General features: G+C 33.2%; 1 protein-coding gene across 1 annotated transcript in view; it reads right to left on the bottom strand.

The window, feature by feature from the left end:
* Positions 1–14,233, bottom strand: part of LOC132121172 (A disintegrin and metalloproteinase with thrombospondin motifs 14-like) — a 50,616-nt gene that overhangs the window by 19,394 nt on the left and 16,989 nt on the right. The window contains exons 5-7 of the mRNA XM_059530356.1: positions 10,017–10,100; positions 5,885–6,041; positions 815–920 (exon numbers count right to left, since the gene is read on the bottom strand). Of these exons, the coding sequence (XP_059386339.1) occupies positions 815–920; positions 5,885–6,041; positions 10,017–10,100 (347 nt within the window). The remainder of the gene's footprint in view (positions 1–814; positions 921–5,884; positions 6,042–10,016; positions 10,101–14,233) is intronic.

Here is a 14,233-nt window from a genome sequence, read left to right as displayed (position 1 = left end):
TCTTCATAAACCGAAGACATATGCCGAAACTAATTTGTGCAGAAGACATTTCACAATTACAACTTAATAGAGGAATAGTTCACTCAAAAATGAAAATTTGCTGAAAATGTGCTCACCCTCAGGTCGTCCGAGATCAGGATGAGTTTGTTTCTTCATCAGGTTTGGAGAAATGTAGCATTGCATCAGTGTCTCATCAATGGGTGCTCCGCAGTGAATGGGTGCCGTCAGAATGAGAGTCTGGTAAAAACATCACAATAATCCACAGCACTCCAGTCCATCAGTGAACATCTGGAGAGGACAAACGCTGAAACAAATCCAGCATTAAGATGTTTCTGTACTGTTTTAACACTGATTGATCTGTGCAGATTTCTCTCCTGATTCAGACCAGACCGTTTTCTTCTGCTGGATGTGTTTCATCTTTTGTCTTCTCCAGATGTTCACTGATGGACTGGAGTGCTGTGGATTATTGTGATGTTTTTATCAGAATCTCATTCTGACGGCACCCATTCACTGCAGAGCATCCATTGATGAGACACTGATGCAATGCTACATTTCTCCAAACCTGATGAAGAAACAAACTCAAACGACCTGAGGATGAGAACATTTTCAGCAAATTTTCAGTTTTAGCTCACCTAATCACATAATTACCGCCAATACAAATGTGCATATTAAATAACACGCCACTAACTCAAAGCTTTACTGCTAATCACATCTCGTAAACATGATCAATCTAAAAAGGCAGCAGCCATCGTGCCGTGCTTCACCTATACAACCCAAATCATTTAAACAGACTGATAAGCAGATGTAAACTTACACGTGTCCGGTTTCGTGCGCCACCACAAAGGCAGAGGAAAAGCCGTCTTCGTGGTTGAGCGTGCAGCTCCGCAGGGGGTGGCACATGCCTGTTACCGGGGCGTAACCTGGGCGACAGAGATCAAAGAGAAACGATGATAAACCGGAATGCAGGACGTTCTAGAAGTCAGATCAGAGCCAGGTGAGTTTCATTTGGAAAGTCTAAGATTCCTTCGCCTTCAAATCAAACACATCAAAGCACAAAAAAGCTCAAAAACCAGATCAGTTTAACATTTTTGATAGCAATGGCAATTCTTAACTTTAATTAAGAATTAAACCCAATGCATTGTTTTCTTGCTCTGTTCCAAAACCAAGTGAGCTGTCGGATAAACAGGATTTAATTATGAAGGTTAGTCTTCAGTCATAGCTTCTTTAGCTCTGCATGTATTCCTCCTCAAGAGCACAATCCCATAATGCATTGTGACAAGCTCTGTCGAAAACGTTTCTTCTAAACATACACTAACGTTCAAAAGTTTGGGTCAGACTCTTCTGCTCATTTATTGGATCAAAAATACAGTAAAATTGTGATATATTATTAAAATGTAAAAAACGCTGTTTTCTATGTGATTATATATTAAAATGTAATTTATTGCTGTGATCAAAGCATAAATATTTTCGATCAGCTAAATGAATAAAGGTATTTCCTTCAACAACAACAAAAATCTTACTGTCCCCAAATTCGAATTGTAGTGCATATTTCAGTCATCATCATAAAATATAAATAAAAGTAGTTTAATAAAAATAAAAATAATATTAATAGTGGTGCAATTTGACACAAGGGTTTACACACTAAACAAATTAAGTTGCAAATATAACAAAGATAGTTGAAAATAGTTTCTACACCTTTTTTTTCATTTCTATATGTGACCCTGGAGCAATTTTGTAGCAATAGCCAACAATACATAGTATGGGTCAAAATGATCTACCATTATCTAAATTTACTACCATAAATATATCAAAACTTCATTTTTGATTAGTAATATGCATTGCTAAGAATTCAATAAATTGCAATATGCATTGTTAGATTTTTTTGCTCCCTCAGATTCCAGATTTTCTATTAGTTGTATCTCAGACAAATATTGTCTGATCCTAACAAACCATACATCAATGGAAAATTTTTTTATTCAGCTTTCAGATGATGTATGAATCTCAATTTCGAGAAAGTGACCCTTATGACTGGTTTTGTGCTCCAGGGTCACAAATGTGCAACTTAGTTCAGATTTTTACAATAGCCTCCATGTAGAAGCGCACAAGCAGCTTTATCGATCAATCCCACACAACCATTAGCAAACTTTACCAGGACCCAGTGTTCATACGACACACAAACCACACCACAGACAGAGACACTCGATCAAAAGATGTGCAGTGCTTGAGCTTTAGTTTAGCTGAGCTGCTCCGGAAGCTAAAGCCAGTCTGGACTCTTTTTAACGAAACGTACATGCTATTGAAATCACCGACAGTCTTTGGCATGCAGGTGAAAAGCAGAGGATGCATTATGAGAAGCTTATGAAGCATTCAGTCTTTTAATGCCTGTTGTAAAAGCATCAGTAACAGCTAGCTAGAATCATTTGATTATGTATTTAACACTGGTGATATTCCCACTGCTCATCAGCCAAGTAGGTTTTATTGGATTTTTACATAACAAGAACAACTGCTAAAAAAACTAAAAACATGTTTTTAGCCAGTGAAGGGATGCATAAGAAAACAAGCTGCTAGCCGAGCCGTTTATCTGTTGTCAGATAAATGTCCTCCAGGTGAATGCAGCTTTGCATTGCTCTGGAAAAGCGCTGTGTTGTCAAGCGACTGCGTCTGACAGTAGGGCTGTAATCACAGGGTGTTAGATGACATTAATCCATGATATTGTGACTGATATTAAAGCGCTGCCGCATGAAGATGGCTCACACAGGACAGTTCTGGTTTCTCTACATGTTTGCTCTCTAACAACCATAAACATGTTGTCATAAAGTAATATAAAAAACTAAAACCTTAACATTTTGTACGGCATGTTGGGAAGACCTTTTTTTTTCTTTGTGTTGCTTGCATTTGTTATGCTCATTCATTCATTGCAGTTATAATTATTAAATAAATAAATCAATTTAATTATACACAGACACTCTCTCTCTCTCTCTCTCTCTCTCTCTCAAGCTAAATTAATTTATTATAAATATATATATATATATATATATATATATATATATATATATATATAAACTGATAAATATGAAATATTTTTCACTCTTTTTTATTATTTTATAATATATTATTACCATATATATGACCCTGCAGCACAAAAGCAGTCTTGAGTCTTTGGGGTATATTTGTAGCAATAGGCAAAAAAAATGTATGGGTGAAAATTATAGATTTTTTTTTAATGCCAAAAATCATTAGGATATAAAGTAAAGATCATGTTCCATGAAGATATTTAGTCAATTTCCTACCATAAATATATCACAATTTTATATTAGTAATATGCATTGCTAATTTTTTTTGCACAACTTTAAAGATGATTTTCTCAATATTTAGATTTTTTTGCTCCCTCAGATTCCAGATTTTCTAATAGTTGTATCTCAGACAAATATTGTCCTAACAAACCATAAATCAATGGAAATATTATATATTCAGCTTTCAGATGATGTATGAATCTCAATTTCGAGAAATTGACCCTTATGACTGGTTTTGTGCACAGGGGTCACACACACACACACACACACACACACACACACACACATATATACTATAATATTATAGAATAACATAATTATACATACTATATGTTATAAGCTGACTACAAAACATCATTTTCTCCCAAACAAAACCTAAACTTTATATACTGTGTATAAAAAAACAAAACTTTTATTATGTTTTAATATCTATTCAGGTGACTTCCATGACGTTCAAAAAAAAGCTAATATATATATATATATATATATATATATATATACGTATATTTAGTTTCATCCCCTGAGGTAGATCTTCTGAAGATGAAGCGCCTCCTTTCACTGGAAGTTTATTGAAAAATCACGGCTATAAAACAGCTTTCCCTGATCCTTTTCCAAACCATGTCAGTCCAAATCACAAGCGCTGTTCCAGCTCCTTCCAGTTATTGCTCGATCCACACCAACACCAGGCTTCAGGTGCTGGCCGTTCCCCAAACCCCTTCAGTCATGAACGTTACTGTAAGCATGCGTCTATATCTGGGCCCTGAATGAGGGTGAAAGTTTGGGACGGGAGTGTGATGTTTGCCCTCGGGGTAAAAGGTTACAGTTTCAGCGTCGTACAATGCTCTGTTATGAGCACAACAGAAGCCGTGGCGTAGCAACAGAAGAAGTGAGACACACAACACAGATAATACTGACTGTCTTTAAACATCTCAGAAGTATCACGAAACCTAAACACACATCCATCAGAAACAAGTGCCTTAACTTCAAAAGACTGAGTGACAGGAGCACGACTGAGAGTCAGAGTCAAACACAGGACGATCGCAAAAACAAGAGTATTCCTAGAATGTCATCAAGAAATTAAATCAAGAGTCATTTATTGAATAAATATGTTTTGTTAAGACAGGACAATATTTGGCCTAGATATAACTATTTGAAAATCTGGAATCTGAGGGTGCCAAAAAATAATAAAAAATTTAAATACAGAAAAAAAAAATTCTTTAAAGTTGTCCAGTTGAAGTTCTTAGCAATTCATATTACTAATCAAAAATTAAGTTTTATTATGTTTACAGTGGGAAATTCACAAGATATCTCATGGAACATGATCTTTACTTAATGTCCTAATGATTTTTGGCATAAAAGAAAAAAACTATAATTTTTTAAATATTTTTGGCTATTGCTATAAATATATATCCCAGAGACTACTTTTGTGCTCCAGGGATACATTTACATACGTAACTAGTGCCTCTGGTGGTCAGGAGGAATGAAACAGAACTGTGTTGACACAAAAAAGTAAAAAGTCATATAAAATCCAATTCAAAATATTAACACAAATATTCATATTAAAACAGCAGATCAACTGCCAAAACTCTAAATTTTTAATTTTTAATTGAAAAACAAATTTCCACAAAACCCATTTAACAAAACAAAGACAAAAACACATTCACAGTTTTAATTTCATCATATATATATCTTTAGCGAAATAGCAATTCATTGCTGCTCTAACTTATTTAATTAGTTATGGATCTTAGTCATAGTAGACTCAATATTTAATGTGACGTGAATGAAAACGAGGCTATGATAAACAGATGTACAGTCAGCCATTCTCTCATTTTGGTGTTTTCTGATAATTATATTTTTTGTATGCATTTTCAGTGTTTCATCAATTAACACAAAGCTACACAACAACACGTTTGAAGAGACTGTAAATCTGTCACTCACAGACTCGTTTTTACTTTCAACCAAATTAATTTTACCGTCTATCTGACTAAGATACCTAGTTATCCAACTACAACCACTACTACTACTACAGAAGATTATCTAAGCTACTTATTTTAAAAGGACATCGCCCAAAAATGAATTTTATGTTATCATTTGCTCACCTTCAGTTGACGGTACCCATTGACTTCCAAATACTGTATCAATTGTTTGATCACTAACATTCTACAAAATAACTTCATTTAAGCTCAACAGAAAAAAGAAACTAATACAGGTTTGTAATCAATTGAGGGTGAGGAAATGATGATAGATTTTAAATTGCATGCAAGAATAACTTCACCATTATGAAACAAAACAATAATTTCCCCAAGCTACCTAGACAGGAAACTTTACAACTAAAAGACTAGGAATATTAGTACTTTTGAAAGTGCGCTGTTACTAATAAAGATGTTTTTTTTTCCTCTACATGCCAAAAACTCTCCTTCGCAACATGGCGGTCAAAGAGTATTTTTGGTTGCTACAGGTTGGCACCGATGCCCAGAGTCAGGAATTCGATTAGCTGGTCGTTCCCGGGTATCTGGATGCCAACCGTTAGAGAACAGAAGCAGAAAAGTAGCACTTACTCTGCACAGCCTCGATCGAGAGAAACACAGTACCTTGCATACCTGCGGGGCCAAAATCTTGCCTGGTGAGGAAGATAGCATGGTCGTGATGCTCGGCGTGCTCGGGGTCGAGCTTCTGCTGGGTGTTTGCCCAGCGACAAACCTGTTCCAGACTCCGGGACGGATTCCCACGCTCAATCAGGCTGATGGACTGCAACAAAACATATTAGACCAGACTGGTTTATAATAGACTATAATAGAGTGTCGTGGATAAAAGCATCTGCTAAATGCATAAACTGCATGTTGTGGCCCAGAAAGGGTGAACTAAGAAGTAAAATACAATAAATACAATCTGTTTAATTGTATATTAGGGCTGGGAGATAAAATTATAATGATGGTGATCACAATGATCACTAGAGCAGACTCTGTGAGATCCAGTGTGGAGCACAAAACCTGTCAAAAGGGTCAATTTTTCGAAATTGAGATTTATACATGGTCTGGAAGCTGAATTAATACGTTTTCCATTGATGCCTGGTTTGTTAGGATCGGACGATATTCGGCTGAGATACAGCTATTTGAAAATCTGGAATCCGAGGGAGCAAAAAAACGCCTTTAAACTTAAGTTTTTAGCAATGCATATTGCTGATCAAAAATTACGTTTTGATGTATTTACGGTAGGAAATTTACAAAATATCTTGATGGAACATGATCTTTACTTAATATTCTAATGATTTTTGGCATAAAAGAAAAATGTATAATTTTGACCCATACAATGGCTGTTACTTAAACTTAAAAATTGACTTAAAAATTCATATTTTTTGTATCACTGATATACTATTATATATATATATATATATATATATATATATATATATATATATATATATATATATATATATATATATATATATATATATATATATATAATAATTACAAATATATATATATATATATATATACATATATATATATATTTTTTTCTTTTCTTTATATTTTAACAAAATTTTAGATTTTCTGTTTTCATTTTCATTTATTTAAAGTTTAAATAATTTGTTGTGTATTTTTTGTAATTATTTTAGTACTTCAACTTAAAATAAAATAATTTAATTTAAGTTTTTTTAATATTTTGTTTTGTTACAGTTCATGTTTTCCTAACTTTAAGTAATGGGAATGTTTTTATTTATTTTAAGTTTTAGTAATTTGTTGTGTTTTTGTAATTTATATATATATATATATATATATATATATATATATATATATATATATATATATATATATTGTAATTATTTTAGTATTTAAATGTAAAATAAAATAATTTAATTTATGTTATTAATATTTTGTTTTGTTACAGTTCACTTTTTCTTAACTTTAAGTAATTAGAATGTTTTTATGGTTTTCATTTATTAAAATTTTTAGTAATTTGTTGTGTTTTTGTCATTTTTTAAAATATATTTCTATAGTTTTATTACATGTTAGTTTTCAGTTTTAATCAGAAATTATGTCTTCGCAGCTATCTGAAATAAAATCATTCAAGTTTTTCAATATGTTGTTCATTTTCATTTCATGTTTTCTTAACCAATTAATGAGAATGGTTTTTTTATGGTTTTAGTTTTAGCTAACGATAATAACACTAACATCAACATGTTCACAAAACTTCCACATAGGATAAACCAGACTACATGAAATACATGCAGTAAGAGTAAACATGAATTGCCATAAAGTGTTTTGAATGAATATAAATAAATGCCGAACCCTTTCAGTGCTGTGTCTGCAGCAAAACTGTCTGAGAAGCTGCGATCCAGACCAGACTAAACATAAAAACAGACACGAGCCTGCAGTCTGGACTACATGGGGTGATCATTACCATATGAGAAACTGAGTGATGCATCAAAGCTTTACTATGATCTGCTTTGCAAACACTCTCCTCTGAAGTCTGTGTGATCACAAAGATGATAAGATGAATCAAATAACAGATAATGTGCAGTCAGCCGGTCATTATATTATCACAAAAGAAACCCTAACGAGATAATTAGTGCCCAGATGCTCCAGCAGACGACCCCCTGCACATACACCGGCTTATTACACCACTGCTGTCCCAAAACAGAAATACATGGACATGAAATACTGATCTGAGCACCAATTAGTTTATCATGTGAGAAGCAGTGTTAGTCATAGTATGTGCAGATATTTTGAATTAGCTTTTCTATTAATATATTCAGCTTTCATTTTAATTTTAGTTTAAGTTTTAGTAATTTTACTTTATGCTTTGGTTCTTTTTATTGGATTTTTAAAAAAAAAATATATATATATATATATAATTTTTTTAGCTTTATTTTAATTTCAGTTTTGGTTTTAGTAATTTCAATATTTTGTTTATATTTCCACTACAAATTTCTATTTTTATTTTATTTTTATATTATTTTTTTACTATTATTTAAAAAATATACGTATTTATTTCAGCTAGTTGTCAAGGCAATGTGTCTATGGGTTTTCCATCTAATAATTTATTATTATTAATTAAAAATTTGTAAAGATTTATTATTATTATTTTATTTTCAGCTTTGGCTTTAGTAATTTCAGTATTTCTAGTATTCTGTTTATATTTTCCACTTAATATTTTTATTTTTATTTTATTTGTATATTATTTTATTCAAGGCAACGTGTCTAATTTTACGTTTATTGGGGTTTCCATCTAATATTCTATTATTATTTTATTCTATTAGATTTTTTAAAGTATTCCTATTTAGCTTTATTCTAAATTCAGTTATTTTTTAAGGTTTCAGTGTAGTTAAGGTAATTGTAAGTTTATTAGGTTTTCAATGTACAGTAATACTTCTATTATTTTATTATTATTATTATATTATTATTATTCTGAATAATTTTTATTAGATTTTTTAACAATTTCTCTATTTACCTTTAATGTCAGTTATTTTTAGTAATTTATTTAATATTTATTATCCCCATTTTATTCAGTTATCCATTTGTATTATTTTATTATTGTATTCCTTTTTTTATTTATTTCAGTTTTATTTAAAACGACAACCAAGCAGTTTAGTTAATCTCATCTCATTCAAGAAAGACAGAAAACAATACAACATCAAGATATAAGTATTTAAAACAAAATACATAATATAGTCAAATATATATATATTATATGTATTAATATTATTTTAAGAAATATTTTAAAACATTTTAAGACAATTACATTTTACAATAACAATGTTTTAGTTTATCTGTCTACATTAAGTATACATTCAAATTATTAATATATACATGTTTATAATTACATATTTACATTATTATGTATGTACAATATAATAGGATCAAGGAAATATTAGGAAATATTTTAAGGGTATTAAAAATAGGATAAATAATTTACAATAACCTTTGTTTTTTGCAGAGTGGCAGCCAATGGTAACTTATTAATATATAATTATGTATAATATTAGACATTAAAACATTATGACATAATATATTACAATAGAATGTATGGATAACATATTTATAATATTACAATTAATACTATGAATACTATTTTAACTATTTAATTATTTAACTATATTTAATAATTTACCATTGGTTGTCACCAATCTGCTTGAGTAATGCAGTGAAAATTCAGCATGCATTTCATGTGAAAGTGTAAACATAAGAATGCATAAAGTGTCATGTACAGAAAGACAGTGTATAATGAGGAGGTCTGAAGGTTTGTTTGCAAAACTGAAAGAAAATTATATTTAAATGATGTTGTGTTAACATGCACTTACGAAACGTTTTCATTCCCTCAATACATTTTGCATTAACATTTGAACCTTTTGCATTCACTTAAAAAACTTTTGCGTTTCCCTGATAAACTTTGCATTAACATACACATTTTTGGTTTTGACGTACAAAACTTCTGCATTTCCCCCATTTAATTTTGCAATAACATTTCAATCTTTTGGGTTTACCTGCTAAACTCTTGCATTCACTTACAAAATGTTTGTCTTTCCTAAATAATTATTGTTAACATGTTTTGGTTTCAAATCTGTAGAAATTCTGAATGCTGTGAAAAGCCGATAAAGTTGTGTCTAACATCAGAGACAAGGCACATCTAAACAGCATGAAGAGAGGCTGAACTCAGACATTTGGGTGGTTTCTGTCTGTACTGAAAATATCTGTTAAAGAAGCGTTTTCGCTGAACGCTCACCTGACGATATCCCACCAGGATCATTCGGACCAGAACAATGTTGATGTTGGTTCCCAGAGACTCATCGTGATAGATTTCATCAACCTGTGGACACAGAGAACAAGGATATGATGAATGAAAGTAATGCAAACCGTGTGTTTCTGGAGCATTGGGTCTGTGTTTGCAGTTATGAAGAAGTCGTTCACATTTAAAGAGCAAACTAGACAAACACAGTCATCCAAAATTACTATAGAAATAAAAGTCGACACTAATGCAAACAACTTGCACTAACAAACAGTACCAAACAGCACTACAGCAATACTGATACCATCATAGTACCACCAAAACTAATTATAACTGGACTTTTATTATTATTTCTGAGGGAAACATGAAGGATGCATGTCCATGCAAGATTCGATGCAGTTGTGAACATGTTCTGAGGAGTCGGCAGGTAATTATTTGCATGTCTGAATTATAAAAACGTTGCACAGAATGAATTTGAATACTTCGTTTTGTGGTTTCTTCACAAACAAAAGAGCCTGCTTGTTTAGTCTCTCAGGAAGGATGTAGGAAAGTGACGTCGTGCAGGTGTGGGAACTGTAACGCAGAGAATGTGACGTGAAAAACGGCCTGACAAACACAGCTGGAAACACACAGAGACTGTCGAGAGATTTCTGTTTGTGGTGGAACATTATTCTTGAAACCCAGACGTGCCAGACGCAGCTGAAGGCCTCTGAGACACACAAACTCGAATCCACATGCTCTTATATTCGGAAATGACTCATGTTACATATATGTAACACATGCAAATGCTGCATTCTCAGTGTCTCCACTAGGGTGCGTTATAGTGAGCTTTCTTCTACGGGACAATGGTCTAATGATGTTTTTTTTTGTCAACATTAACTGCACTTCAATTAATTTTTTTTATGCATTAATTTAATCTAATCTACCTAGAAAGATCATTTCTGAAAGATCATGTGACACTGAAGTTGATGTTGAATATATTCAGCTTTGATCACAGGAATAAACTTGATTTTACAATATATTCTTATAGAAAACAGCTGTTTCAAATTGTAATAATATTTATCGATATTACTGATTTTTCTGTATTTTTGATCAAATACATGCAGCCTTGGTGAGCAAAAGACTTCTTTCAACAACATAAAAAAAGCATATTATTTTACATTTTCATGTGTATTTGCGTTTTCTGGCTTTAAAATGAGATCTAAAATCCTGATGTTATTTTACTGAGATACTATTTTTTTTGTTATTTTAAATTACTCTTTGATTTATATTATATATTTATTTTTTATTATATTCTGTTCTTATTTAAATTTTAGTAATTTAGTTATGTGTTTATAATTTTTTTAGTTTGTAATTTTAGTACATCAAGAAAAATAAACAAAGATGAGAAATGTCGCCTTGGCAACTAGCTAAAATAATTTACGTTTACGTTTTTTGTTTTGGTTAAAGTTTACTTTATTAAAATGTTTCATGGGTTTATTTTTAATTAGCTTTAATAACCTCGGCAAGGACACATATAAAAAAAAAAGAAAAAAAGTCACAAAACCGAAACTAAGAATTATTTTAAACTCAGTGAAGTCTGATTTGATTCTGCTGGGAATTTCGTGCAACGTCTTCTATTTTAAAAAGCATCGCACTTCACCACAGTTTTTTATCATGCAATGCCAAAAAATGTCTGACCTACAAAAAAACGCAGTTTGGGCTCAAAGTCTGACGCGTGGGACGCAGTTAATGAGCCCCCGGTGTGGAATTTAAACAAAACTCCATGCTGCATCAATCTGGACGTGTTCAATCTCTGCCACACATGTCAGCAAAACCTCGGCTCTGAGCGCTCGCAGCCCGAGGGATAACAGCCGTGATGATTTTTCCATATTTCAGGAAAGACAGAACATTCAAACACTTGATCCTTCAGCCGAGGTCATGGAGTTTACAAACGCATTCTGGTCAAACGCACGGCCGTCGTTTCCTCTCGGCTCTGTTTTTGTGCCTCATGCTGGTTTGGCTCAGTGTGGCTGAAATTTACCAGCGGTGAAGGTTGAAGATCAGCTTGTCCTCAAAATTCTCGTGAGATACCCGTCCTCTTGATAAAATCACCTTTACAGCACATCTGCAATAACACGACTCAAGCTTTGCCATTTTTCCACATACCGAAGAGGAGGACAATAAATGCACAATGGCACACACTATCAAAAACTGTTCAGTCATACATACAAAAAAAGTAGAGAGGTGACACTAATTCTGCAAGTTGTCAATATCACCATCCCCAACTGAGTTTAAAACACTCACAAGAGTGAAAAAGGGTCATCGGATGCCCATTTTCCAGTCTGATATAATTCTTTAGGGTCTTAATGAAAAGTCTATAACATATTTTGGTTAAAATGTCCTAATAGTAGTGTAAAACAACACCCTTTATACCCTCAAAAACAGCTCTGTTTACTGCAACTCGTTTTGTTGCATGTTCCTTTAAATGCAAATGAGCTCTGCTGACCCCGCCCCTCTCTTCCGAGCCGCTCTCTGAGACACGGTAAACTTTAGCTGCATGCATCGTGAAGCATGCTAACTAGCACAAGGATTCATAAAAAACCCCTTATAATCACTTCTGGAGGTGAAGCTGGATCACCAATGAAGTATGCAGATCAGAGGATGCTTTCGCTTCAAAACTTAACTTGTGCCCTTTATGCATTATGAGTAATTATAATTAATCACATCACCACACTCAGTCACGTCTGATTTAATGAGTTCTGAGGACTCGACTGTCTGAAAAACATACTATCAAAAGCATTTCTATTCTGGCAACACTTGACATCAGCATTAAGATGATTGTAACCAAAATAATCCATAATAACACTTCCTCCAGTGAAAAAGTGTCTCTCACATCAAAATCCAGCATCATATTTGTTTAGATCTGTTTAAACGCTGCTTGATCTGTGCAGATTTCTCTCCTGATTCAGACCAGAACACTTGTTCACTGGAGGAAGTGTTATTATGGATTATTTGAGTTAAAATCATCTTAATGCTGGATTTGTTTCATCTTTTGTCTTCTCCAGATGTTCACTGATGGACTGGAGTGCTGTGGATTATTGTGATGTTTTTATCAGACTCTCATTCTGACGGCACCCATTCACTGCAGAGCATCCATTGATGAGACACTGATGCAATGCTACATTTCTACAAACCTGATGAAGACACAAACTCCTCTACGTCTTGGATGAACTGAAGGTGAGCACATTTTAATTTTTGGTTGAACTATTGCTTTAAAGTACACATTTCACTAAGTACATGCGTTCCTATGAGCTTGGCGCCGAAAGTAAGTTATATTTTTATATAACTATAAAATGCAAAAGTGAATCGTTCACGATAAAATCAGGAATGTGCATTAATGTACAATTCATTTAAGTGTAGTTTTCAAGGAGGCTGTGTTTTATCAAACAAATCGAGATATGAAAAACAGGTTTCTATACATCTTTCAGCAATGCAACGAACTTTAAACCTCCAACAGAGGCTCATTTGTGTTTATTTATGGCAAAAGTGAGCTCACCTGCAGCTTTGGAAAGCCGTCTGAGTCAGACCATCAGTCACAACGTCTGACAGCCACCTGGGCATAAAAACACAATTTCTCTGCTCTGACAGAAGGCGAACAGAGCCTAGAGACGGAAATATGACAAACATGCATGAACTGTACTGACCTCAAAGTTTAATGAGGACTATTTAACATGTGGCCGCTAATCGAATGTTTTGACTCAGGCTAATGCTCTGATATAAGGAGTAGACTTGTTGAAATCGCTCCTGAATGCTGAACAATGCAGCAGTTCTCTGAAGGTGTTGAGCATCCCTGGTTGGTGCACAGCATCACACCGACGCAGGACGAAACTGGGCCGTCTCTCAACACATGCAACAACGCAAGCATTGTCCGCAGGGTCTGTGCGGTCCAGAAATCAGTCTCCAGATGGTACGACTCCCACAATGCCGAGCAGAGGAGCTTAACGCAAAGTGGAGAGTGATTTATCTCGCTTCTTCATGCCGTACAGAAACCAACAATGATGAAATACAGTCCCTTTCTATTGCTAATATTGATAGTTTTTATTAATGCATTTCAATTCAAATCAATTCAAGTTTGTTATTTTTATTTGTTACTTTTTAATATGATTTATTTATTTTTTCTTCTTTTTTGGTGATTTTATCGTATTGAGTTTAAATAAAAATGAGGAATGTTT

This window comes from Carassius carassius, chromosome 39 (assembly GCF_963082965.1).
Source record: "Carassius carassius chromosome 39, fCarCar2.1, whole genome shotgun sequence".
Taxonomy (NCBI): Eukaryota; Metazoa; Chordata; class Actinopteri; order Cypriniformes; family Cyprinidae; genus Carassius; species Carassius carassius.
The sequence above is the reverse complement of the archived record's forward strand: the minus strand, read 5'-3'. Positions and strand labels throughout refer to the sequence as shown.